The 27,749-nt window shown below is 43.5% G+C and overlaps 1 protein-coding gene across 2 annotated transcripts; it reads right to left on the bottom strand.

Moving 5' to 3' along the window:
• Window positions 1–89: 89 nt before the first annotated feature.
• On the bottom strand, window positions 90–27,749 carry rfng (RFNG O-fucosylpeptide 3-beta-N-acetylglucosaminyltransferase). Of its 2 annotated transcripts, none has more exons than XM_078401110.1 (8): window positions 27,125–27,749; window positions 16,034–16,082; window positions 14,579–14,681; window positions 12,766–12,919; window positions 11,483–11,568; window positions 8,241–8,406; window positions 6,977–7,062; window positions 90–5,304 (listed from the first exon to the last, which is right to left on the bottom strand). In XM_078401110.1, exons 1-8 carry the CDS (start codon window positions 27,596–27,598, stop codon window positions 5,241–5,243), a joined length of 1,182 nt encoding a protein of 393 aa, XP_078257236.1. In that variant the 5' UTR covers window positions 27,599–27,749; the 3' UTR covers window positions 90–5,240. The 2 variants fall into 2 exon arrangements, with proteins under 2 accessions (XP_078257236.1, XP_078257237.1); XM_078401111.1 differs by having other exon boundaries at window positions 12,784–12,919.

The following is a 27,749-nucleotide window of genomic DNA, read 5'->3' as shown; positions in this document are numbered from 1 at the left end:
AGTATGTAATTGGACTAGGCCAATGGAAATGACAGGTGTATAACTAATTATGACAGAAATACCAAAAATGGTTTAATTCAATCATTTCTTTATTTTTTTTCCTTTTAACAAATGGTGTACATCTTAGACAGAGAGATACCTGGACAAAGCAGTCAAGACATCTGTATATTAAATGGAGACACGAGAAGGGTCCCGACCCGAAACATCGTTTGTCCATTCCCTCCACAGATGCTGCCTGATCTGCTGAGTTCCCCCAGTATTTCATGCCCACATTTTCATTAAAGTTTGCATTAGTGTGAATTTATAAAATTTAAAAATCTCCAGTTTTTAATTATTGGAATTAATATTATGATAGATAAAAATAATTTTGGCCTTTGCAGCTGTAAACATGCATGGTTGCAGGAGAGTAATTTTACATTTAGACAGTAATACTGAGCGTTGGCAAGTATTTCTGAAACCACACTGAATATTTCCACATTATACAAAGAGAGTCAAAATGATCAACGGCAAGACTCCTCAATCCAACGGCCAGAGACAACTTCACCTGTGGGAGCTGTGGGAGGTCTGTCAAGGATAGGCCTAGTCAGTCACAGCAGGGAATGCAACCACAGATTAAACATTTCCCTCTCCAACAGGACATCAAAACCACACCATCATCTCTCGCAGACGGATGAATGCTAACCACCTGTACTTCATAAAGGAACAGCACATGTTGAGGTGAACCTTTGCTAAACCAATCCAAGTCAGTGCTTTTCTCCAGAATTGTTTGGTTTACCAGGTTCACCATCTTGGTGAATAACTGTGTATCCAGTTTCATTGTTAATTCCTGTAGTGAGATTGTGTCACATTGCTGGCCATCATTAATTACTACATCACACAGCCCTGCTTATCCCAGTGATTCATTCTGCAGACAGTCCATTGAAATACGTTGATCAATAGACTCTGTTTCACTGGGGCTGGTTTCCAGTTAAAGTCTGCATAATGTTTTCAGACATTAAAAAGTGATGACAATTTTTTGTTTTGTTTTTATTCAACTCTGGGAAGATACAGCATTGTAGAAAACTCCCAAACTATTATTTTTCTAATTTATAAACTACAATGATACTTTGATTTGAATAGCTGAACCCAGATCAACATTAAAAATTGCAATCCTAAAAGCAAGCTGCAGATTAAGAAAAGCGTGTAATGTGCTTTGCATTGCAAAATGCACTTTCATTTCTCAAAGCATCTGATTTCTTCACAGTCATTCTAATATTACAAATATTTATTTACAAAGCCAAAGAACTCAGAACTCCTGGAGACCCAATCCTGGTGGCTACGTTGGAGTTATGTTCCCTGGAGTTATCCAAACCTTCTATGCAGGGAATTGAGAGATGTGAATCAAGTAGACAGATGAGTTGAGTTTAATTTGACATTATGCTCAGCACAGATATTGTGGGCTGAAGGGGCCTGTTCCTGTGCTGTACCATTCTATGTTCTGTAAGCTTCAAAATTCGTGCCAAGAAGCTCCATCACTTCACTGTCCGTCTCTGTTCCTCAAGAACATCCACCATGGAATATCAGCACCCTTAATTGGGTTTTGTCCCATGTAGAGATTTTGATCATTAAACTCAATTCTTTGCAAATGGCACAGAACCTCTGGAACAAGATCTCCATAATTTCCTTGGAAAGTCCACCAGGAGACTGAGATTCAGGCCTCCTCCTCAATGTTCCCTTTTATAATTTTCCCCTTTTATTTAAATGTAAACACAGTGTACATTCATTACATCCTCAGTCAAACTTTACAATGGCCCTCGAAACTGGAACTGGACATTAGAATCTCTAGTGTCAATCAGACTTTATCAGAACGTACTGCTGTTGGAATTAAACATTAATCTCATAATTGTATGTTAATGATAATCTTTAGTAATTGACAAGTCCACCACATAAATATCTTGGTAGAAGAATTCTGGGGTTCGGAAGATGTAGTGTTTAGGACAGCTCAGAGAGTAAAGCATACAGACTGTTCATTTTTCTCCAATTAACTTCCTGATCGGCAGACCTTGGTCGATTAGAATTGGTCAGAACATTTCCTCCACCCTGGCCCTCCACATTGGTGCTTCTCAGGGTTGTGTGCTCAGTCCCTGCTCGGCTCCTTGTACACCGATGGGCGTGCAGCCAAGTACAACGCCAACTCTATCTTTAAGCCTGCCGACGACACCACTGTTGTCAACCAGACTTACACCAGTGATGGGACAAAGTACAGGAAAGAGATCGAGAGCCTAGTGTCAGGGTGATAACCTAGCCCTTAACTTTAGCAAGCCGAAAGAGTTGGTTGTTGACCTCAGGAAGCAAAGGGGGTGAACCCACCCCTACCCTCAGCAACAGGGCTGCTATAGAGATGGTCAACAGCTGTACGTTCCTGGGCATCCACATCACCAGCAACCAAACCTGGTCCCTTCACACTGGAGCGGTGATCAAGAAAGTACATCCGTACGTTCACTCTTTGGAGCCTGAGAAGATTTGACATGTCCACAAGGATTCTCTCGAAAATCTCCAGATGCACTTGAGAGAGTATTCTAATAAGAATAAAGAGTATTTTGGATGCTTTAGTGTATCTACAACAAAGTACACTTTAGAAAGTGTTCTGACAAGATGCATCTCAGCCCTGGTTTGGCAACTGCTCATATCTGGACCGCCTGAATGTGCAGAGAGTGGTGAGCATAGTCCAGTCTCGGCACTTCCTTCCATATTCACGGTGCGGGTCATCAGGCAGGCTGGAAGTATCGTCAAGGATGCTGCCACCCTGGCCATTCCCCCTTCTCAGGTGTACCCCCTGGGAGAAGATACAGGAGCTAGAAAACTTGGACATCCAGACAAGAACAGCCTCTTTCCCACTGCCATCCGACTCCTGAAGCATTCACGTCTTTCACACCCTCTTCCCTGAGGTTCTGCCACATACTCTTACTCTTAACTCCACCTCATTCAGTTATCCCGTTATTACACTTTAATATTCTTTTAAACCTCAGATTTTGCACTACAATCTTGCCTCATTCTGCTGTTTTGTACTTCATCATTAGTATTTATTGTTATATTTATTACTAGTTTGCTTTGTGTGGTTCATGTCAATGAGGAATTTGATTGCACCCGAGTGTACATGAGAATAAACTAATGTAACCACATTTTTTGGAATCAGTGATAACACTGTAATTAACATACAAAAGGTTAAATTTGTTTCAACACACCTGTTAGGAGCACAAATAAAAGTGAGATTCGGATGCACAGACACTGAAGGGATTACAACACTCTCCAGCTACATGTGGCATCAGTTTCTCGTTTGTGTATTCAATGCAAATATTTCCAGTGTTTCCAGCTGCACCATAATCACATTTATAGGATTACGTAATGCAGGCAAATGCCAGAATATGAAATGTTCCCTTTATTCAAAATGAAGCTGTTTAACACAGCGGCAGCTTTCTAGCCCAAGCTGTGAACTCCGGCCTAGTACTTTACTGAAACCGAGTAGACGCTGCAATCCCCAAGCATTGAAGTCCGTATATTTGTGGGCTACAGCTGGGGAAGAGGTGTACTTACTGATGGTACAGGCTCGCAGCAGGGGTGTAGCATTCAAGGAGAGTCACTGTCAGAGTCAGACATAAGTGGACTTCTACTCGTGGTTGGAAAGTGGAAGTCAATATTGCTCCATCAAGATGCTCTTCGACCCAGAGGTGGAAGTTCTGGTTCGATGACAGTGGACTGATGCCAGGAGTGGTGCGATTAAACTACCCGCATCGTGAAGGAACAAGGGTGGTCAGATGACCAAACAACTGTGATTGAAGGCACAAAAGACTGCAGAAATTTGGAGCAAAAAAACAAACTGCTGGAGCAACTCAGTGGATCAGGCAACAACTATGAGGGCAAAGGAGGAAGGGTCCCAATCCAAAATATCACCAACCCATGTTCTCCAGAGATGCTGCCTGACCTGCTGAGTTACTCCAGCACTTTACCTTTTTCTGATTAACTGATATAACCACTGGAGATGAGAATTTAAAAACTGGAGAAACCTCTGAAAAATTTAGAATATTATCATTCCGCATACATAGTCCTTTCTCTTAATCATTTCAAGGTGGAAAGTAAGCAATTACTTTACTTGCAATTTCAGAAATCATAGTATATCCAAAAAAGAAATTCAGTTTGAACAATTCCACCCTCACTGAACTGAAGTCATTCCAGAGGGAAATAATTGTTCAGTGTGGATTAGTCATACTTTGTTTTAAACAGATAATTAAAAAAAAGGTTTTGTCTTTGGCTCGACAGGTAAAACAGAGAACTAAACAAGTTATTTAGGATTGCAGTGGTAACGTAATACTGTACTGGTAGTGTGAACACATTTAATTAGGAAGCAAGACTATTTTTTTCCCAGAGTAATCACATCATTTTACCTGACCATTCAGTAACTAAAATCATGTTTGGCTCAGTACAAATTTAGGTCCACATTTGAACTGAATGCTACCTTGTCATTCTGCTCATTTCAGCGACTCAGTGGCAAATGTCCCTCAAATTATGACACTGTTTGGCCCCGTGAAGCCACAGTGATCTGCACCACTAGGAAACCACCATCTCATGGAGATGTAACTGCTACAACAATGCATCCCTGCAAATACAGAGTTTGACTGCTGACTGCAGAGTACTGCATAACCAAGACTGCAGAGAACCGCATAAACAACATAGCCAACTTGAAATTCTTGAACATATTGCACACAGCAAACACACAGAGCGAACAGTCTACATTTCCAATGTGACCAGGTTGGCAAAGTTCTTCGTCATATTGCTGCAGATATCTGTGTACCCAGCAAACAGAAATGTGAAGAGTGGTGATCTTTAGTGACTCCAAGTTATTGCATGAGATCAAATTTCAAGACATCACACACAGAAGAGTAGGTTCGGTTTTGATGCGATATCTTTCACACTTTGGCACTCAGCTTTCTCACGATTCATTTCGGAGACAGTCCACATATCCAATGGACAGAAATGACATTTTGCCTCTGGCAGTTCAAGATTTGTTTGTTTTTTTAAAGTTATTTTGCAGAACATGTGCAGCTCATCCAGGAATGATCTCTGGTCTAATCACTGCATTACATCTGCCGCAGCGTCACACCTTTCCTTCCCATTAAAAGGAGGCCCTTTATTCCCCCTCCCCGGAGGTTTCTCCGAAAGAAAACCAGCTGATGGAAAAAAAGAGGCACAACTCTTTCTGTTGATCACTGTCCATCTTCTGGGGGACACCAGACATCGTGATAGAGAAGACAATGTATAGATTTGAACCTGGAGCAAAACAAGTAAATCAAGAGTTAGGAGTATTTTCAAGTCAAGTCAAGTCAAATTTATTTGTCACATACACATACTCGATGTGCAGTGAAATGAAAGTGGCAATGCCTGCGGGTTGTGCACAAAAATAATTACAGTTACAATAAATAAAGTTAATAAGTTACTAAACATAGCACCAAAAAGAGTCGACAAAAATTTAGTCTCTGGGGTTATCAAAGTTGACAGTCCTGATGGCCTGTGGGAAGAAGCTCCGTCTCATCCTCTCCGTTTTCACAGCGTGACAGCGGAGGCGTTTGCCTGACCGTAGCATCTGGAACAGTCCGTTACTGGGGTGGCAGGGGTCCCTCATGATCTTGCTTGCTCTGGATCTGCACCTCCTGATGTATAGGTCCTGCAGGGGGACGAGTGTAGTTCCCATGGTGCGTTCTGCCGAACGCACTACTCTCTGCAGGGCCATCCTGTCCTGGGCAGAGCTGTTCCCAAACCAGACTGTAATGTTGCCGGACAGGATGCTCTCTACAGCCCCAGAGAAGAAGCAATGAAGGATCCTCTGCGACACTCTGAATTTCCTCAGTTGTCTAAGGTGGTAAAGGCGCTGCTTAGCCTTACCCACCAGTGCGGCAATGTGCGTTGCCCACGTCAGATCCTCTGCGATGCGGACTCCCAAGTATTTGAAACTGCTCACCCTATCCACAATAGACCCATTTATCTCCAGTGGCGTGTACGTCCTTGGATGTTTAGCCCTTCTGAAGTCCACAATCAGCTCCTTTGTTTTAGTGACATTCAAGAGGAGGCTATTGTCCTGACACCAGAGTGCCAGATCAGCCACCTCCTCCCGGTAGGCCTTCTCATCGTTGTTGGAGATCCGGCCCACCACCACAGTGTCATCAGCAAACTTGATGATGGAGTTTGAGCTGAACCTGGCCCTACAGTCATGTGTGTACAGGGAGTACAATAGGGGGCTAAGGACACAGCCCTGGGGGGATCCTATGTTCAGGGTGAGGGAGCTAGATGTGTGTTCCCCCATCCTGACCACTTGGGGCCTGGCAGTGAGAAAGTCCAGGACCCAGGCACACAGAGGGGTGCTAAGCCCCAGTTCCAGCAGCTTCTCAACCAGTCTGCTGGGGACTATTGTGTTGAATGCTGAACTAAAGTCAATGAACAGCATCCTCACATAGCCCCCCTGGCATATCTACCTAAACGGAACAATGAAATTCTTACTTGCAGGCCCACTTATAACTGGATTCTAATTGGAGACAGACTTTTTTCTTTATGCACACACACTAAGAGCAGATAGTAAAGTTGTGGAGCTGCACACGGCCAAATGGCTTCATATACTGACTGTAATTGGAAAGTCCCTTAACAGAAAGCACACTATTATAATTCTATTATATTAAAAGAAAGCAGAGCTGGGTTGCATCACAGCTTGGTTTGGAAACAGCTTTGCCCAAGACCGTTAGAAATTGTAGGGAGTTGTGGGTGTTGCTCAGTCCATCACACAGACCAGACTCCCCACCACTAACTCCATCCACACTTCCCGCTGCCCAAAGAAAGCAACCAACATAATCAAAGACTTGTCCCGCCCCAGTCATTCCTTCTTCAAGGCAAAAGATACAGAAGCTTGAAAGCACACACCACCAGTCTCAGGATATAAGAGGAGTCACGGTACCTTGAAGGGTCCTCGACCAGGCTGAAGGGGCCCTGGACTCTCAGCACGTTCCGCTTCATGTCTGAATTCCCGTAACTCAAGGTAACCTGAAACAGTTATGATTAACAAGTTAGGTATCATGTACAGAAACCTTGGAAAAGGGAATTAAGATTATCTTTGGTCATAAGAAATTATCTTTGGTTATTAGGTGGTAGAGCCGTTGCCTCCCAACACCAGAGACCTGGGTTCAATCCTGACCTTGGGTGCTGTCTATTTGGAGTCTGCACGTTCTCACTGTGACCTTGTGGATTTCCTCCGAGTGCTCCGGTATACTCCCACATCCCAGGGCTGTAGGTTAATTGGCCTCTGACCTGAAACGTCACCTGTCCATGTTTTCCAGGGATGCTGCCTGATCTGCTGAGTTACTCCAGCAGTTTGTGCTTTTCCTTTGTATGTTTAGACTTGCTTCTGAAACTGTCATTAGTCAAATCATCTGTTGTCATTTACTGCTTGGGCTCGTGATGACTGCCCACGTGAGTGAAAGTCTGGTGCCACATGCAAAACCCAGAGCATTTTTTGACAAAAGCATCTTTTTGGCTTTGCAGTGCACATATCCTTCCTTGCTGTTGGTGTCAATGCAGCTTATTGAACGAGCATTTGCATCCTGACCAACAGCAAGGAAGGCCTGACCGCCTAATTTAATTCATACATCTCGTTTTTTTAAACTTTATTAATCTTTTTGCAACATTAAAAATTTGAAAAACTATTTTTTAAACTTTTAAGAGGTGTCAAGTCAGCATGTTGTATCATCACAAAAAAAGGTACTGCCAACACCTACAATTGCTTTTATAGTTTAATTTAATTTATTGTCACGTGTACTCAGTTAATTTTAGGTTAATTTAGTTTAGTTTAGCGATACAGCGCGGAAACAGGCCCTTCGGCCCACCAGCAATCCCCGCACACTAATACTATCCTACACACACTAGGGACAATTTGCATTTATACCAAGCTAATTAACCTACAAACCTGTACGTCTTTGGAGCGTGGAAGGAAACCTGTGCACCCGGAGAAAACCCACGCAGATCACGGGGAGAATGTACAAACTCCGTACAGATAGCACCCGTAGTCAGGATCGAACCCGGGTCTCTGGTGCTGTAAAGCAACAACTCTACAGCTGTGCCACCATGCTGCTCTGTTTTGTGCTAACCAGTCACCAGTGGAAAGAAAATACATGATTGTAATCGTGGAGGAAAGAGGAAGGTAGGGTGAAATTCGGGTAACTAACCTGTTTGAGGATGGTGGGAGCAGGGAGCTGCTGCAGGTTTTCCAGGTGGGAGTGGAACAGGTCACTGTGGATCATCTTCACCTCCAACAGACCCTCGACGATGTAGCCGATCGTACAGTCGTCTGGCAAGCGGATCTTCTCCGCTGTGCTGATAAAGTTCCCAAAACTGTTAAACAAAACGGAAATGTGGTTTTTATACCAATTGTGACTTTCATCCACACTTACAATCAAAACACATTGATTTTTAGAACCAAGAGAATCAGCTCAAATTTAGCTTTGAAGAGTGTATCTCAAATCAGATGACAGTACAGTAATACCCATTATCGTTTCTTATTTCTAAACTAATATTGGTAATTTGCGTAGAAGTCATCCATTTTGACCAGTTCTAATGATGGCAGGAGAAAAGATGAGAGAACATAGAACAGTACCGCACCGGAACAGGCCCTTCGGCCCGCAATGTCTGTGCTGAACGTGATGCCAGGGCAAATTCTTATCAGCCTGCACTTAATCCATATCCCTCTACTCCCTTTAAATCCACGTGCCTATCCAAAAGCCTCTTAAACACCACTATATCTTCTGTGAATAGGTTAGATGCAAAGTCTTTTGAGTTGAACACATTCCCTGTTATATGGCTTCCTGGATTTGAAGTTAATTGCTAATAATGAACGTTACAATAGTAAATGGTTTGGGTTAGATGTCATTGTGTACCAATCGATTTGTGAACATAAATCAGCTTCTGATGGTAAAAAAAATAACACCATGACTGGTCCGCTGGAAGGAGATGTGAATCAGTCAGCTGCAGAATTCAAGAAGGAACCTGGTCCAGCAAAGTTCAACAATCCAGAGAAAATGCTTGGATGTGGTTAACTGGATACCAAATAACATGGATGTGACTGTCGTCAGCAGACAAAAAAGATCTATATTAGTTTATTTTTAGGGCACACACAGTCTACAGGCCAACAGAATACAGCTGTGAATTTGAAGGGGGGGGAGAGAGGAGGTGTGCGTGCGGGGAGGTGTGCGTGCGTGTGTGCAGGCAACATGTTTTTCAGCTGATTTTGAGTCAGCATTGAGCCAAGCAATATCTGCTTCAACGCTCAGTGGTGTGGGAGAAGCTTGGCTTTTATACAATCAAACTCTGCACCTCAAGACCAAATAGTAAACAGCTTTCATACCTTTTAGTCTGACTGAAATTTATCAATTCATTAATCCAGATGATTTTTTTTAATTTCATGTCAATCAGATATAGAAAACATTTAGTGATCATCGACGTGCAATGTTCACAGAAATGTTCAAGGAGCTGCAGATACAGGAATCCTGAGTAAAACGCAAAGTACTGGAGGAACTCAGCGGGTCAGGCAGCATCTGTGGAGGGAATGGACATACGACGTTTTGGATCAGTCTGAAGAAGGTCCACTGGAGATAAATGGGTCTATTGTGGATAGGGTGAGCAGTTTCAAATACTTGGGAGTCCGCATCGCAGAGGATCTGACGTGGGCAACGCACATTGCCGCACTGGTGGGTAAGGCTAAGCAGCGCCTTTACCACCTTAGACAACTGAGGAAATTCAGAGTGTCGCTGAAGATCCTTCATTGCTTCTACTCTGGGGCTGTAGAGAGCATCCTGTCCGGCAACATTACAGTCTGGTTTGGGAACAGCTCTGCCCAGGACAGGATGGCCCTGCAGAGTAGTGCGTTCGGCAGAACGCACCATGGGAACTACACTCATCCCCCTGCAGGACCTATACATCAGGAGGTGCAGATCCAGAGCAAGCAAGATCATGAGGGACCCCTGCCACCCCAGTAACGGACTGTTCCAGATGCTACGGTCAGGCAAACGCCTCCGCTGTCACGCTGTGAAAACGGAGAGGATGAGACGGAGCTTCTTCCCACAGGCCATCAGGACTGTCAACTTTGATAACCCCAGAGACTAAATTTTTGTCGACACTTTTTGTGCTATGTTTAGTAACTTATTAACTTTATTTATATGCTGTAACTGTAATTCTTTTTGTGCACAACCCGCAGGCATTGCCACTTTCATTTCACTGCACATCGAGTATGTGTATGTGACAAATAAATTTGACTTGACTTGACTTGACTTGGCCGAAATGTCGTCTGTATATTCCCTCCACAGATGCTGCCTGACTTGCTGAGTTCCTCCAGCATGTTACTTTTTTGTTGACGCAAGTCATTTACTGAGATAAAGATCTATAAATGTTGAAAATCATGGTTGTAAGTGATGTATTTTTGATGTGTCACAAGTAGTTATTCAGTTTCAGTTTCATCCTTAGTTCCTGAGAAAATCTACACTTGAAGTGTGTGTGCAGAATGCACAAATGGTGCAATGGAATTAATTGAGTGTGTACTTGGGGAGTTCAACTCAGTCCACTTCCCAGCAAGTTTGCAAAAGGTTCAGTAACAAGAGGAATTAACGTTTAATATATAAACTAAACTTACCAATGCCATAATAAAATACAGTACCAGGTCATTCAGCCTTTTAAACCCATCCTATCCTGAAGAGATTGAGCAAGCAGTGGGGAATTTGTGGAATTCATTGCCACAGAAGGCTGTGAAGGCCAAGTCAATTAACACTTTTAAGGCAAACTGATAGATTCTTGATTAGTAAGGGTGTCACGGGTTATGGGGGAGAAGGCCGGAGAATGGGGTTGACAGCGAAAGAGAGATCAGCCATGATTGAATGATGGAGTAGACTTGATGGGCTGAATGACTTAATTTTGCTCCTATCACATGAGCTTATGAAGCAGGGACTTGAGATTTTACATTCCATCTGAAGGATATAACATTAACCAACAGGCCAGTTGTTTTTTTTTTTGCACTGCACAGGAATCTGATTCAAAACAAGTGTTTAGAATCTGAAGTCAGTTGGAACCAGGGCGTTTGGAAACAGAGCCGGGTCCAATATCAATGAGTTTATCTGGCACAGTCACAATAGAGTGTTTCTTCAGCTGCAATCAGATTGGCCCCATTAATTATAAGAAGATTTACATTTTACATTGTGCGTCTGAGTATCCAGAGTAATTACCAGTGGCATTATGACCATAGAGTATCCAGAGTAATTACCAGTGGCACTAAACAGATAGATACTGGCCTTAAAATTACAATTTTAAACACAAGTAAAGGAAATGGCTACTGGGAATCGAGGGAAAACTTGGCAGATAAAGCAGAACGACTGATGCATGCACCAAACTAAATAGTCAATGGATAAACAGTTAAAGACAGTACCTGGCCCAGGGACTCATTTTCAATGCCAGCCCACGGCTGATGCAGAAGCCAGCACCGCCTGTAGCAAACCAAAACTTCACAGAGGTCTAAAGGACACAAAGACCATGACTAGTCCATGCCATTCATAAAAATAGCCAAAGAAATGATCACATTATGTCATATTCTCATGAAACCATCCAGTCGCACATAAGGGGATTAGACATGATGAACACACAGAGTTTTTTTGCCCAGAGTTTGGGAATCAAGAAGCTATGGGCATAGGAACCTGAGGGGCAACTTTTTTTACACAGTAAATGCTGGGCATATGGAATGAGCTGCCAGAGGAAGTAGTTGAGGCAACACGTAGAAGCAACAGCAACATTTAGAAGACATAGGAAAGGATTAGAGAGATGTGGGCTAAATGCAGGTGGGTGGGACAAGTGTAGATGGAGCATCTTGGTTGTCATGTGAAAGTTAGGCCGATGGGCCTGTTTCCATGCTGTATGATGCTATGACTCCCTATGACTCTAAATGGAACTGGCTTACATGAGGCATCTTGGTCGTCATGGGCAAGTTGAGCTGAAGTTGTTTCCGTGCTGCATAACTATGACTCGAAATGTGGTTATCTCCCGTGCCAGAATCATAGGTGGAATGATCAGGACATCCCTGACAATCCAACTTTTCAAAACTTGGAGAAAAAAATGATAAGATAAACAGTACTGCTTGTAAACACGGATATCTGGGTCACTGCCCTTCCCCAAAGGAAATATCTTGGGTATGTGAGCATGTTGGAATGAGAAAGAAGATGCTGGAAGAAATAAATGCCAGTAAATAATGTAATACTGGAGATATTGGTGAGCTGAACAACCGATAAATCCCAACGACGGGCCACAATGGCACAGCGGTAGAGTTGCCACCTTACAGTGCCAGAGACCCAGGTTTGATCCTGACCATGAGTGCTGTCTGTACCGAGTTTGCATGTTCTTGTTGTAACCGCCTGAGTTTTCTCCAAATGCTTCGGTCCCCTCCCTCGTTCCGAAGGCGTGCGGGTTTGTAAGTTAATTGGCTTCTGCAAATTGTCCCTAGTGTGTATCTTCATCCCACCGAGTTCATGCTGACCATCAACTACCCAGACACAGGGGGAAGGTGTAAACTCCAGAGACAGCACCCGAGATCAGGTTCAAACCCTGGTCTCTGGTGTTGTGATGCAGCAGCTCTATCAGTTGCACCACGGTGCCGCCCTTATGTCTTCTGCTGTTAGGTTTCATTAATTCTTCACATTGGTGTAAATTAGGAACACTTACCGACCCACCACTCCTTACCCTCTCCAAAGCTTCAACAGGGTGATCGAGGCTTGGTCTGCCAATATAAACATCTTGGGTGTGCGAATATGTGGACAACAGGTGGACCAGATTGCGAATATTTACATAATTATCATCATCAAAGTGGCAAAACCATCTAGAAAACAAATCATATAACAGAAAATTAATATTTTAGTCAACGCCAAACTAAATGGAAATCTTTCGCATGACCGCATGATGGTGCTGTGTCCAACAACTCCAGCGACCTGGGTTCATCCTGATGTCTGTTGTTGTCCGCATGGGGTTTGCATGTTCACCGTGACCGCGTGAATGGATGTTCCAATCTTCTCCCACATCCCAAAATATACTAGTTGGTCGTACACCAGGGACATTTAAACATTATTACATGGCTGCCAATAAACTGCATTCACAAAAATACACTTACAAACATAAATATTACATTTGACGATTTTCTGAAACTGATGCTCATTATATTCCTAAAATATGTTGAATGCACCTTCCTACTGAAGGAGCCTTTCCAATCATCAGTCTTGTATCAAATTGAAATCTTTAACTTTTTATAAAGGATGTGGTTAGTTTAGTTTAGAGACACAGCATGGAAACAGGCCCTTCGGCCCACCGAGTCCACAACGACCATCCATCATTCATTCACATTAGTTCTATGTTATCCCACTTCCTTATTCATTCCCTACACCCAGGGGCAATTTACAGAGTGCAATTAACCTACAAATCTGCATATCACTGGGACGTGGGAGGAAACTGGAGCACCCGGAGGAAACCTGGTCACAGGGAGAACGTGCAAACTCCACATAAACAGCACCCAAGGTCAGGATCGAATCCAGGGTCTCTGGTGCTGCGAGGCAGCAGCTCTACCTGCTGCGCCACTGTGCTGCCCTAACGTCTCAATTTCAGAAACACTGCAGTAATGCAATCTGCCATGCTGATAAGCAGATCTTTGGAATAAAGACGTTAATTGTTTTCTTTTGGATAGGAAATAGCCAAGCCACCCAAAACATTGCAGAGAATTGATATTGCTGTAAAAACAATCCTGAGATAAAAAGGAAGTTAAAAATTACAGGAAAAAAATGTCAATATAGAAGAGAACTTATGGAATCTGGGACCGCAGACTCAAAACTAATAAATGGTCAATTAGATATAAAAGACATATAAAAGTCAGAACATAATGATGCAGCTGTACAAGTTGTTAGTGAGTCCATACTGGGAGTGCAGTTGTGGTCGTCCACATATAGAGAGAGTGTGTGATTAATGGAAAAGAGCAGAGAAGAGATTCACTGTGATGTTACCTGGGTTGCAAGCTTGTTAAAGGGAAAGGTTGGATAGGCTGGGACTTCTTTCTTTGGAGCATAGGAGGCTGAGGGGTGACCTTATTGAGGTGTACAAGATCATGAGGGGGCATGGATAAAGTGAATGCTCACAGTATTTTTCTGAGGATAGAGGATTCTAAAATTAAAGGGCATGGGCTTAAGGTGTGAGGGGAGAGATTTAACAGGGACCGTAAATGCAACTTTTTCACCCAGAGGGTAGTCTATTTCTGGAATAAGCTGTCGGAAGCTGAAGAAGTGAATACAATTAGGAGTCTTAAAAGACATTTGGACAGATATGTGGATGGAAAGGGATTGGAGGCCTATGGACCAAACACAGCAAAATGGGATGTCCAATATGCCAATTTGGTCAGCATGGACGATGCGGGCCGAAAGGCCTATGTCCGTACTGTATAACTCCATGACTCTATAAATACACAATTATATATTAATAACTTTCTCAGCATGCTTACTTTTTTTTAGATTCAATGAATTTGTCATACTCCACAGACATCTTACAGCAAAGTGCTTGGCGTGTATATGCAGCAGAGCAGTTAGTATTGATCATGTTGCATCCTAAACAAAGAGAAAGAAGAGCAGAGTTGGTTTTGCATTTGAAAAACATCCATAACATCTATTTACTTGCAGACACAAGAAACTGCAGATGCTGCAATCTTGAGCAAAAAAAGTGCTGGAGAAACTCAGCAGGTTAGGCAGCATCTGTGAAGGAATGGGAGATGATAACCCTTCTTCAGACCCTTCAATTACCTATGCAGAGAGTCTGAAGAGGAGCCCCAACCAGAAACATTGTATATTCATTTGCTCCTCATATGCTGCCTGACCTGCTGAGTTCCTCTAGCATTTTGCTCAAGAGAGTCTGAAGAAGGATCCTGACCAGAAACATTGCCTGTCCATTCCCTCCACAGCAAAATATTGGCATACTTAAGCACATCCCCGATTAGAAAAGGTCTCCTGAGCCCGCATGGAAGAGGCATTATGTTTTGGCGCCAATTTCAAAGTCCAATCTGTGCTCTAGGTCTTTGAGCTGTGCCTGATCCAGGCAAGCCCAAGGCTGCTGCGGGCGTCCAGCCATTGCTGTCCTTAGGCGTGACACCCCTCTTCTCACCCGCCCACTTTTGTGCCCCAGAACAGCCTCCCGCAGCTGATCTTGAGGGCGTGGTAGGCCAGACTCCAGTCTCCTTTCCTACCAGCCTCGCTCCTCGCATCCACTATCATTACTGGCTCCATCCTCCCAGCTCTGGTCTTTGGGGGAACCAGCATGGGCCACTCAGCGGGCTTCCCTCTGCAGGCTGCAGTCCACTGGGTCCTCCTCACACTAGTTGTATGTTATACAAACATACAAACTCTGTACAGACACCACCCATGGTCAGGATCAAACCTGCCTCTTGCATGCGGGCTCAGTAGACTATGTACACTTTGCTAATCGGGGATACGCTTAGGTATGCCAATACTTCACTGGACTATATGTAAGAAAAAGATTTCACTGTGCGTTTACACATGTGACACTAAAAACATTGAATCATTGAACGGGTGATCGATGGTCGGCATCAAAGAGCCTGTTTCCATGCTGTATCTTTTGATCAATTCAATTTCAATCAAATATCATAATTTCATGTTACAAGGCATTACCCAAATTAAATGCACAAATTCAGATCCGTCACAAAATAATTTGCTTATTGTATTTTGCCAGTGGCAGTCATGGAATACAAACTGTAATGGTGCATGAAGAGTTTCTGGAGAATTCTAACTAATTTGTTGATAAACTCAATGATTGGGTCTATTGAATCACTCAGTGCAACCGAGCACAAGGCTGGGGGGCATCCACTCTCCTTCCAAGTGGAGTAAGCCACATCAGGACCTCCAGGACTTGGTTAATGTCCGCACAATACTTTTACTTCTGTACTCACCAGCCTTTGCCCGCAACTCTTTGTCCTCACCATCCGTGAATATAAATGTCTGGCGAAAAGAAAGAAGAGTATTAAAGGAAGACAGACTCAAAATTCTGGAGTAGCTCAGCGGGACAGGCAGCATCTCTTGTAAGAGTATTAATACACTTAAGAGTATTAAGGGGCTGTCTCGTATATTTAATTCAACCTTGGTTAATTAGTTTGCACCACCAAATTCAACTGTTTCATGGTATGGATAAGTTTATATTTTAAATATAAAACTTACTGAAATGTGTAATTTGTCTGTTTGAACATCGATTAGAAAAACTACAAGTAAAATACATTTGGAGACAAGAGACTGCATTCGCTGGAAACTTGAGCAAAACACAACGTACAAAACAAACTGTCCACCACACAAGTGATTATCTAGAGGCTACAGGAAAGCTATGGAACTGATGTGCTACAATGTTGAGAACTATTCTGCACTCTGTATCTTCCCCTTTGCTCTACCTATTGTACTTGAGTTTGACTTGATGGTATTTCTGTATAGTATATTTGATCTGTTTGGATAGCATGCAAAACAAAGCTTTTCACTGCACCTTGGTACACATGGTAACTTTAGCTGAAACCTAAATGTTTGAAGGATGCCTTCTTGAAGAAGCACAGTGCATTAACGAACTGGACTCCTTGGCCCATGACTGCTTGAAATTGAGAAGGGCCGATAAGGATGGATTGGGAACAGTATGTCCATTAATCAATCCACACAGAAACCAAATGTAAATAGCAGAATGTTGCAAGACAATGTCCCCCTGTACCTGCCCCAACAAGACACCTCCTCTGGCATAGTCTGTGGATCCCATATTACCCCCATCCGACCCCGCAGAGCTGGAGTGGAAGTAAGCCATCCTTGACACATAGGGACACATAGGGGACAAGAACAAAGACATCACAATTTCCAGGAGTCATAAAAACTTGATTCCAGAAAAAAAGTAGAAAACGTAATTACAGATGAATTTTGCATATTGCACTTCAGTCAATGACATTTCAGGGAGTTTTATATAAAACATTGCTGGGGAGAATTAAAATCCTGCCCACGTACAAGGAGGATTTCCCATCAGGATGGCACAGTGGTGCAGTGGTATTGTTGGCTTATAGCACCACAGACCCAGGTTCGATCCTGACTATGGGTGCTGTCTGTACGGAGCTTGTACGTTCTCCCTGTGACCATGTGGGTTTTCGTCGGGTGTTGTTGTTTCCTCCCACACTCCAAAGATGTACAGCTTTGTAGGTTAATTGGCTTTAGTAAAAAAAAAATGTAAATTGTCCCTGGTGTGTAGGATAGTGTTAGCGTACGGGGTGATCGCTAGTCGGTACGGACTCGGTGGGCCAAAAGGCCTGGTTCCGTGCTGTATCTCTAAAGTCTAAAGCCAAAGCGTCTGTAGATGCGTGCAAACATGGTTTACCCTAAATTAATCCAATGTTCAACAGCACATTTACAGCGTGACTGTGCAAACAGATTCCTAGCCCTTCATTCCCACAGCATGTGTAACCGAAGAATAGCTCCAAAGATTAATGGGTGGCACAGCAGATGTACGAGTGTATACGCTAGATCAAACAGATGCTTGGCTCATTCCTTTCCGGAGATAAAACACAGCCTCTAAATTATAATTAATACAAATTCAAACCAGGTCAACACCTCAAGTAAACCACCAGTCTCTTCTGACCTGTTTCAAACAATTTGTTAATCACACTGCGGGAAAAAAAACCCATCTCTTCGAACATAATTAAAATCTTGATATGCTGAAACATGAGATTTTGATGGGGGTTTGACAAGAAAAATACTAAGAGAATGTAGGTGAATCTAAAATTGAGGGCATTGTCTTCAATTAAGGAGTAGGTCCTTTAAGACTGAGAAGAGAAGGAATTTCTTCTCTCAGAAGGCCCTGAATCTTTGGAATTTTCTACCCCAGAGACTCTTGAAAACACAAGTTCTGAATATACTCAAGGTTTAAGTGTTTACACTGCGGGATTATGAAAAAACAGGGAGGAAAATGGCACTGGAGCCAAGATCAGACAAGCATGTTCTTATTGAATGGCAGAGAAGGAAGGAGGGACCAAATGGCTTACTATTTCTACTTATTATGTGCAATACATCAACATGAATGACTCCCATAAGAAGGCAAGTGCAGTGTGAACTGGATACCTGAGAAACACAAAGAAAAGCATTTGTTCATAAAAGAATAATTACTCAGAGCTAATATTAAATTGGAATATTATGAACTGTGAAGTATAGTTAAAACATGATTAACCAAATCTATCCATTCCCATAACAAATGATTTTACAACACAGTGGCGCAGCAGTAGAGTTGCTGCCTCAGTGCCAGAGACCCGAGTTCAATGCTGAGTACGGGTGCGACGGAGGTTGTACGTTCTCCCCATGATCTGCGTGGGTTTTCTCCAGATGCTCCATTTTCCTCCCATATTCCAAAAATGTTCAGGTTTGTAGATTAATTGGCTTCTGTAAATTGTCCCTAGTATGTAGGATAGAACTATTGTGAACGGGTGATCGTGGATGGCACAGACTCAGAGGGCCTGTTTCCACGATGTATCTCAAAAATAAAATAAAATAAAGCCCGAGAGTCAATCTACCACCACCATTTTAGAATTAAACAAAGCTTTGGTGGGAACATGCACGAATGTATTCTGAAGAAGGGTCTCGACCCAAAACGTCACCCATTTCTTCTCTCTAGAGATACTGCCTGACCTGCTGAGTTAATCCAGCTTTTTGTGTCTACCTGAACGTATTTATCTTCTGTGGTGGCGTGGTGGTTCTGACACTATATTGCTTTGACATGACTTACATCGTAGTCATGTAGCACAGGAACAGGCCCTTTGATCCAACTTGTCCATGCCAACCAAGGTGCCCCATCTAAGCTAGTCCCATTTGCCTGTATTTGGCCTATATAGACAATAGGTGCAGGAGTAGGCCATTCAGCCCTTCGAGCCAGCACCGCCATTCAATGCGATCATGGCTGATCACTCTCAATCAGTACCCCGTTCCTGCCTTCTCCCCATACCCCCTCACTCCGCTATCCTTAAGAGCTCTATCCAGCTCTCTCTTGAAAGCATCCACCGAACTGGCCTCCACTGCCTTCTGAGGCAGAGAATTCAACACCTTCACCACTCTCTGACTGAAAAAGTTCTTCCTCATCTCCGTTCTAAATGGCCTACCCCTTATTCTTAAACTGTGGCCCCTTGTTCTGGACTCCCCCAACATTGGGAACATGTTTCCTGCCTCTAATGTGTCCAATCCCCTAATTATCTTATAAGTTTCAATAAGATCCCCCCTCATCCTTCTAAATTCCAGTGTATACAAGCCTAATTGCTCCAGCCTTTCAACATACGACAGTCCCGGCATTCCGGGAATCAACCTAGTGAACCTACGCTGCACGCCCTCAATAGCAAGAATATCCTTCCTCAAATTTGGAGACCAAAACTGCACACAGTACTCCAGGTGCGGTCTCACCAGGGCCCGGTACAACTGTAGAAGGACCTCTTTGCTCCTATACTCAACTCCTCTTGTTACGAAGGCCAACATTCCATTGGCTTTCTTCACTGCCTGCTGTACCTGCATGCTTCCTTTCAGTGACTGATGCACTAGGACACCCAGATCTCGTTGAACATCCCCTCTTCCTAACTTGACACCATTCAGATAATAATCTGCCTTTCTATTCTCACTTCCAAAGTGAATAACCTCACACTTATCTACATTAAACTGCATCTGCCATGTATCCGTCCACTCACACAACCTGTCCAAGTCACCCTGCAGCCTTATTGCATCTTCCTCACAATTCACACTACCCCCCAGCTTAGTATCATCTGCAAATTTGCTAATGGTACTTTTAATCCCTTCATCTAAGTCATTAATGTATATCGTAAATAGCTGGGGTCCCAGCACCGAACCTTGCGGTACCCCACTGGTCACTGCCTGCCATTCCGAAAGGGCCCCATTTATCCCCACTCTTTGCTTTCTGTCTGTCAACCAATTTTCTATCCATGTCAGTACCCTACCCCCAATACCATGTGCTCTAATTTTGCCCACTAATCTCCTATGTGGGACCTTGTCGAAGGCTTTCTGAAAGTCGAGGTACACCACATCCACTGACTCTCCCCTGTCAATTTTCCTAGTTACATCCTTCTAAACCTTTCCTATCCATCATTCCTATCCTCTTTAGTAATTTCGGACTCCAGTGCATTACAGACTGTGACGATTCTAAAATGCCGTGCGAGCCATTTGCCTTGAAGGCAGCGAGAAGCTGGCAAGGAACATCAACTATTCCCTGTACCCGTTCACAAAAGTCTGACTGCAGCCAGGACTGCCCATTCCCTGGTCCTTCAGCAGCGCAAATCTGTTTGTTGCTTTTTAATTTTTGGTGCAGTTTGATGACATCTAGTTTGTTTCTTTCTTTCCTTTCAGCTGGCGCTGGATATTTTGGGGGCTTGAAGATTATTTACAGGCTATAAAAAGCACAATTAACTGAAATTAGTCATTTCTCTCTCTCTATCTCCCCCTCTCTCACAACTTCCCTCTCTCTCTCACAATCTACTCTCTCTCTCTCTCTCTCTCTCTCTCTCTCACAATCTCCCCCTTTTGCTTTCATTTGGCTTTTTTAAACAGCTAAAACTTTATGGAAATCAAAGAAAAACTGAAGATGCTAGAATTCTGGAATAAAAGCAGAAAATGGTGGAAATAGAAGATCCAGCGATATTTGTGGAATGAGAAACTGGTCTTAGCCCCATTGCAGGCCTAAGAACCTTCGTCAGAGATGTCACTGAAATGGCAGAGAGTAAGTCAGTGATATCTCCTTTAATTTACAGATCACACATTGGGATAAAAGTGCCTTGCTGCTGATCGAGTGTGTGATTCACTAGAATTCACATGACATCAAAATCTGGCACAGGATAAATGTGTTGTTTATTTGGTGTTTATTTTCCTCAGTTCCTTGAACTTTGTCAAGAGTTTCAGTGTCATGTCAATGGATGCAGGGGCAATATTTGCCATTGCCATGGCCAATCTACAGTGAAGATTTCTGCCAGATTGCGTTAACACACAATTACATTAATATTAACAGTTTATGAAGGAAACACAAGAAACTGCAGATGCTGGAATCTTCAGCAAAGCACAGAGTGCTGGAGCAACTTCCTGTGGAGGGAGAGGACAGGTGATGTTTCAGGTCAGGAACCTTCTTCAGACTGATTTCAGGTTGGGTCTCCTTCAGACTGACAAACATTGCCTGTCAATTCCCTCCACAGATGCTGTCTGACTCACTGAGTTCCTCCAGCGCTTTGTGTTTTTGGAACTATTTATGAAGATTGGTGATAATGTTACGCAGTTTTCTTTCACTCCCTCACTGTTTAAGTTGCATCACAGCTTGGTTTGGGAACAGCTCCATCCAAGGCCACAAGAAATTGCAACAAATTGTGGACACAGCCCAGACCATCACACAAACCACCCTCCCTTCCATTGACTCCATTTATACCTCGTGTTGCCTTGGCAAGGCCAGCAGCATATTCAAGGACGAGTCACATCCTGGCCACTCCCTATTCTCCCATCAGGCAAGTGTGAAAACGTGCACCTCCAGATTTAGAGACAGTTTCTTCCCAGCTGTTATCAGGCAACTGAACAATCCAACCCTTGACGAGAGAGCAGTCCTGAACTACTATCCACCTCATTGGAGACTCTTGGCCTATCTTTCATCGGATTTTATTGGTTTTACCTTGCACTAAACGTTATTCCCTTATCATGTATCTGTACACTGTGAATGGCTCGATTGTAATCATGTGTTGTCTTTCCGCTGTCTGTTTAGCACACAACACACACGCTTTTCACTGTACCTGTGACAATAAACTGAAACTGAAGACTGAAACTGAAACTAAATGCATTCCCTTGAAGTGTAGTAACAAGAAACTCAAGTTAATAATAACAGCAAATTAAAATGAACCTCTTACTAATAGAAAAAAAACTTTTCATTTAGATTCATGGGTAAAACTTAGAAAGCATCAAACTAAAATTGAACAGCAGATTGGAATGCAACCACATAACCTACTGGGTTCTGATGAAGAGATGACTCAAATAATTAACTTTGCTGATTCATCTGCGGTTCAGTTCCAGTGGTTCCTCTTCATGTTGCTGCTCTTCAGTTTTTCTTCATTTCTCAGTTGACTGATTCATACAACTGATTCAACATGATTCTCACCCAATTGCCTAATTTTTAAACTTTATTTTCATTATTGATTCCAATACGTTATGATTACATCTTCCTAATATGGTCCTCTCCCGATTCTTTATTAAAGAGGTGGTTTCAGCATTGCAACAGGGTTGTCGACTAGGAGCAGCTAATGTTCTCATAAGTTTCGCCAGGCCTGAATACAGCAACTATAGGTTAGAAATCACCCCTTCGGCTTACTTTTAACACTGTTGTACTTTTAACACTTTTGATCTCTTTATGTTTTATGGATTCTGGCCACTCAATTTTTACTCCTGCTTTATGAAACTTGGAAATTTTAAGCATGCAATCAAAGTATGCCATTCAATCACAAATGAATCACAAATGAACCTACTCATTAGGCAGATACTGTAACAGCATTTAAAATACACTTGTATAGGTAGATAGACACAAAAACCTGGAGTAACTCATCAGGACAAGCAGCATCTCTGGAGAGAAGGAATGGGTGACATTTCGGGTAGATGGAGAGGAAAGGTTCAAAGATATATGGCCAAATGTGGGCAAGGTTAGATGGGACATCTCGATCGGCATTGGCAAGATGCGCCGAAGCGCCTGTTTCTGTGCTGTATGACTATCGCTCATCCAATTCATCAATTGTGGTATTGCATCCAGTGGATGCAATTGTGGTATTAGAAACTGCATCTACAAAGCTTCATAGAACTGAACTCCACTCTGTGTCAATTGCTAAATCCAAACTCAAGCCCACTTATCCTTCATGCTCGACATGTTCTCCTTATGGATTAGCAAACCAAAGGAGCCACAACTAATGCTTCTCTGATTAAAACAATACTTAAACCATTGAACCACATCATAAACCTATCTGCCCTTTTGAATGATTTTCTGGAATGTGATTAAATTAGGAATGAGTTCACCTTCTCCACTGTGCTACTTTACTGTGCTACTGGTGTCAATCTTGTTCACAGAACTTTAATCTGTCTGTTTATCCTCCAGTCTTCAGCAAACTAACATCTGGTGTTGATTTAAAAAAGGAACCAGAGGGATTAGCGTGGAGGTTGGAGGGAGGACAAAGTAATGAGCAGAGAAAAACTTAGAACAATGAGGCATTTTAAAAATCACAGCACAAACCACTTTACAGGCCCTGCATCCAGTTTAACAATGGTGAGTGTTTCATAATGTAGATCTGGGGCTGTGAAGGCTTCAGAATTAAAAAAACAAAATCGGTTTTGAGTTTGGAAATCCTTTACTTGTGCTTAACTTAGTTACAAAGAGCCTCACACAGCTTGCAATTCTATGCTTCATTTGGGTACAATATTCTGAAACTAGTGCTCCAATGGACTGCAAAACCTCATGTTGCTCAAAGCTTAAAATGTTATTTGGTTGCTCTACAGAAAGGCTCCTCGACATAAAGCAACTGAAGTAAAAGCTTCAGGGTTGGGAATCTCCAGGAAAGAAGTGGTGTCAGCAACATAATCTTCAATCACAGAGAGATGGCACAGGTGGTGCAGTGGTAGAAGTGCCAGAGACCCAGTTTCAATCCTGGCATGGGTTTTCTCCGGGTTCTTCGGTTTCCTCCCATACTCCAAAGACCTACAGGGGTTTTGTAGCTTAATTGGCTTCTGTAAATTATAAATTGTCCCTAGTGCACAGGACAATGTTAGTGTACGGGGTGATCGCTGGTTGGCGAGTACTCAATGGACCAAATTGATAAACTCGACTAGAAATGTTGTTTCTACTGAAGCATTTCTGCGTAACTTCGCATTGAAAGTTATCCCCACAAAAAGTTTAATTATTGAATATTTTAAAGAAAGCTTCTTCTCACTTGAAAATATTTTTGTAACCTTTGACAAGTTCAAAAACTCACAAGTTAAGTATAGCCTCAGCCATATGCAGGACAAGTTTAGTTTAGTTTAGAGATACAGTGTGGAAACAGGACCTTTGGCCCAGAGTCCACGCCAACCAGCGATCCCCGCATACTAACGCTATACTACACACACGAGGGACAATTTACAATTATACCAAGCCAATTAGCTGACAAACCTGTATGTCTTTGGAGTGTAGAAGAAAACCAGAGATCCTGGAGAAAACCCATGCGATCATGGGGAGAACGTACAAAGTCCATACAGACATTTCACTGCACATCTTGTATGTGTATGTGACAAATAAACTTGACTTGACTTGACTCGGGTCTCTGGCGCTGTGAGGCAGCAGCTCTACCACTGCGCCACTGAGCAACCCTGATAGATTTCTGGTGAGGAATTGCAATATTTAAAACTGCTGGAAAAGCAGTTTGCCTTCATCGAACAGGACAGTACAAGGGATGGGACATCATGTAATAGTAGTATAGGACAATGAGGACACTGTATCTGGAATACTGTGTACAGTTCTAGTCGCTATGCTACAAGAAGGATGTGATTACATTTAGCTTTTAGTTTAGTTTAGAGAAACAACGTGCAAACAAGCCCTTCAGCCCACTGAGTCCATGCCGACCAGTGATCACCCTGTACACTAACACTAACAGAAGGGTCTCGAACCGAAACATCACCCATTCCTTCTAACCAGAGATGCTGCCTGTCCCGCTGAGTTGCTCCAGCACTTTGAGTCTATCTTCGGTGTAATCCAGCATCTGCAGTTCCTTCCTACACACTAACACTATCCTGCACACAAGAGACAATTTATAGAAGCCAATTAACCTACAAACTTGCATGTTTTTGGAATGTGGGAGGAAACCGGAGCACCCAGAGAAAATCCACAGGGAGAGCATTCAAACATCATATAGACATCACCTGTAGTCAGGATGGACCCTGGGTCTCTGGCGAGGTCAGGGAGCTACTCTACCGCTGCGCCACTGTGCAAGTTAGAGAGGTGCAGAAAACATTCAGAAGGATGTTGCCAGGACAGGAGGGCTGGCAATGTTTTCCTAGAAACAAAGGCCAAGGGGTGACCCTATAGTAGTTTATAAACTCATGAGACATAGATAAGGTGCTTGGTCGTAATCTTTTTCCCAGGGCTGGGGGAGACATAACACAAGAGGGTATAAGTTTAAGGTGAGAGGGGGAATATTTAAAGGGGGCCCGAGGAAATTTTATTTTCCACTCAGAGGGTGGTAGGTATATGGACAGGCTGTTGTGGATATGGTAGGGGCGAGTACAATTACAACAGTAACCAGGTTTATGAATAGGAAAGATTTAGAGGGATATAGGCCAAATGCAGGCGAATTCAGGAAGGTATCGATCGGTATTGATGAGTTGGGCCGAAGGGCCTGTTTCCATGCTGTATAATCTATGACTCTCTAAATGATCATGTGCTAATATTTATATTGATTCAAAATGAAGCTGATGCAAATCACATATTGAATAGTGTTTTTATTTTTTTGCTCTTAGATAGTAAATGGCTCAAAATACGAGGCTTGCTCCTTGTTTTCTGAGGTTCTTGTTTCATAGAGTCATAGAGCTGTACAATACAGAAACTGGCCCTTAGGCCTGCCTTGTCCAAGTTGGAATACTGGGGTAATCCCATAGCCCTCAAAACCCTTTCGATCCATATATCTGGCCAAATGACTTTTAAAAAGTTTTAATTGTATCCACTCCTATAGCTTCCTCTGTGGTTCATTCCAAAAACAGATTACCCTCTGAATGAAAAGATTGCTCTTGAGGGCCCTCTTAAAACTCTTCCTTCCCACCTTAAGCCTATGCCCTATGCTTAGAGACTGGTAGAAAGACTGTCAGCAATTGCCATGCTGTATCTATTGATAGAAACAAGGGATTTTTATTGGCTTCACCTCAAGGCTTGGGATGGAGGTGGAATCGGAGAGATTACCCACTATTCTACTAGGGACGGGCACTGTGGCGTAGCAGGTAGAGCCACTGCCTCACAGCGCCAATATTGATCTCGGGTGTCTGTGTGGAGTTTGCACGTTCTCCCTGTGACCGCCTGGGCTACCTCCGGGTGCTCTAATTTCCTCCCACATCTCAAAGATGTGCGGGTTTGTAGGTTAATTAGCCTCTGTAAATTGCCCCTAATGTGTAGGGCATGAATGAAAAGTAGGATAACATAGAACAAGAACAAACAGATAATCGATGGTCGGCGCAGACTCGGTAGGCTAAAAGTTTAGTTTAGAGATACAGCATGGAAACAGGCCCTTCGGCCCACCATCCATGCTGACCAGCAATCCCGCACACTAACACTATCCTGCACACACAAGGGCCAATTTACAATTTTTACCGAAGCCAATTAACCTACAAACCTGCACATCTTTGGAGTGTGGGAGTAAACCAGAGCTCCCGGAGAAAATACACACAGGCCACGGGGAGAACGTACAAACTCCGTACAGACAGCATCTGTAGTCAGGATTGAACCCAGATCTCTGGAGCTGCGAGGCAGCAGCTCCACCGCTGCGCCACCTTGTCGCTAAAAGGCCTGTTTCCATGCTGTATCTTTCAAACAATCAATCAAACAATATTGATGATGAACACAAAGTGCTGGCGTAACAGTGCACCCAGGCAGCATCTCTGGAGAAAAGAGATGGATGATAATATTGCACAATATTGATCGCTATGAAGTGATCCCTGTTAGGAGAGGGATGCCAGAGAAGGTGAGATGACAGAAGGCTCAAGGTCTGAGATTAAAGTTATAAAGTCACACAGCATGAAAACAGGCCCTTCGGCCCAACTCGTCAATGCCGATTAAGATGCCCCATCTACACTAGAACCATTTGCCCGCGATTGGCCCACACTCTTCTACATCTTTCCTATCCATGTACCTGCTCAAGTGTCCTTAAAATGCAGTTATAGTATCAACATACATTATTAAGCATCATCAGGGGAGAGATTTTGAACTTCATATGAAGTCCTGGGCCAGTCCTCACCTGGTTCTGGACCAGAGATATCCAGGTCTGAAAGAGCAGATCCAATCTGGCCTTGTGGTACTTCCGTGTGGTTTTCACCGCAATAAAGATGTCACCGAGTTTCACGCTGTGTTTGCCAGAGCCGGGGCGGTGAAGGGGGGTGTCCCATAGCAGCAGGGCTGCCTCCTCCTCTGGTGTAACCCCAGCCCTCTCTCTCCATGGTGGCTCCTTCTCCTTCAGGCCGCTCTGGGGTGCCTGCTCGGCCACTTGGTGCAGGGCTGGGGCAGTGCTGGGACTCCCGGCGGAGGTCGCAGCCGGTCCCTGCCCGTGCAAGGAGCTCCTGAGCTGGGTGGCATTGCCGGACCTCCAGGGGATGGAGACCAGCAGGTCCTGGCGTGCCCATTGCTGCAGCCCCACCAACAGCAGCAGCGAGGTGCAGAGAGTGAGGGCGAGCAGGAAGCAGAGCCGGGCGTTGGCAGAGCCGTGGAAACGCATGGTCCGAACTTAACCCAAGCCCCCGCGGGCGAAGGAGCCGAAGCCCGGACCCATCGCCGAGCCGTGCCGTGCCGTGCCGAGCCCAGGCTGTCACCACTGCCAGTGGGCTGCTCCCCTTGCAGACGAACCCAGCCAGCGAACAAGAGTCCAC

This window comes from Rhinoraja longicauda, chromosome 6, assembly GCF_053455715.1.
Source record: "Rhinoraja longicauda isolate Sanriku21f chromosome 6, sRhiLon1.1, whole genome shotgun sequence".
In the NCBI taxonomy this organism is placed as follows: Eukaryota; Metazoa; Chordata; class Chondrichthyes; order Rajiformes; family Arhynchobatidae; genus Rhinoraja; species Rhinoraja longicauda.
Note: the sequence above shows the minus strand (reverse complement) of the source record. Positions and strands in the feature narration are given on the sequence as shown.

Excerpts from the sequence above, each read along its gene's own strand:
- rfng (XM_078401110.1), bottom strand. The coding sequence starts at position 27,598 with ATGCGTTTCCACGGCTCTGCCAACGCCCGGCTCTGCTTCCTGCTCGCC. Across the intron at positions 14,682-16,033 it reads AGAGTTGCGGGCAAAGGCTG|GATGCAACATGATCAATACT; the intron begins GTGAGTACAGAA and ends CTCTTTGTTTAG. Across the intron at positions 11,569-12,765 it reads GGGTAAGGAGTGGTGGGTCG|ACCTCTGTGAAGTTTTGGTT; the intron begins GTAAGTGTTCCT and ends TGTGTCCTTTAG.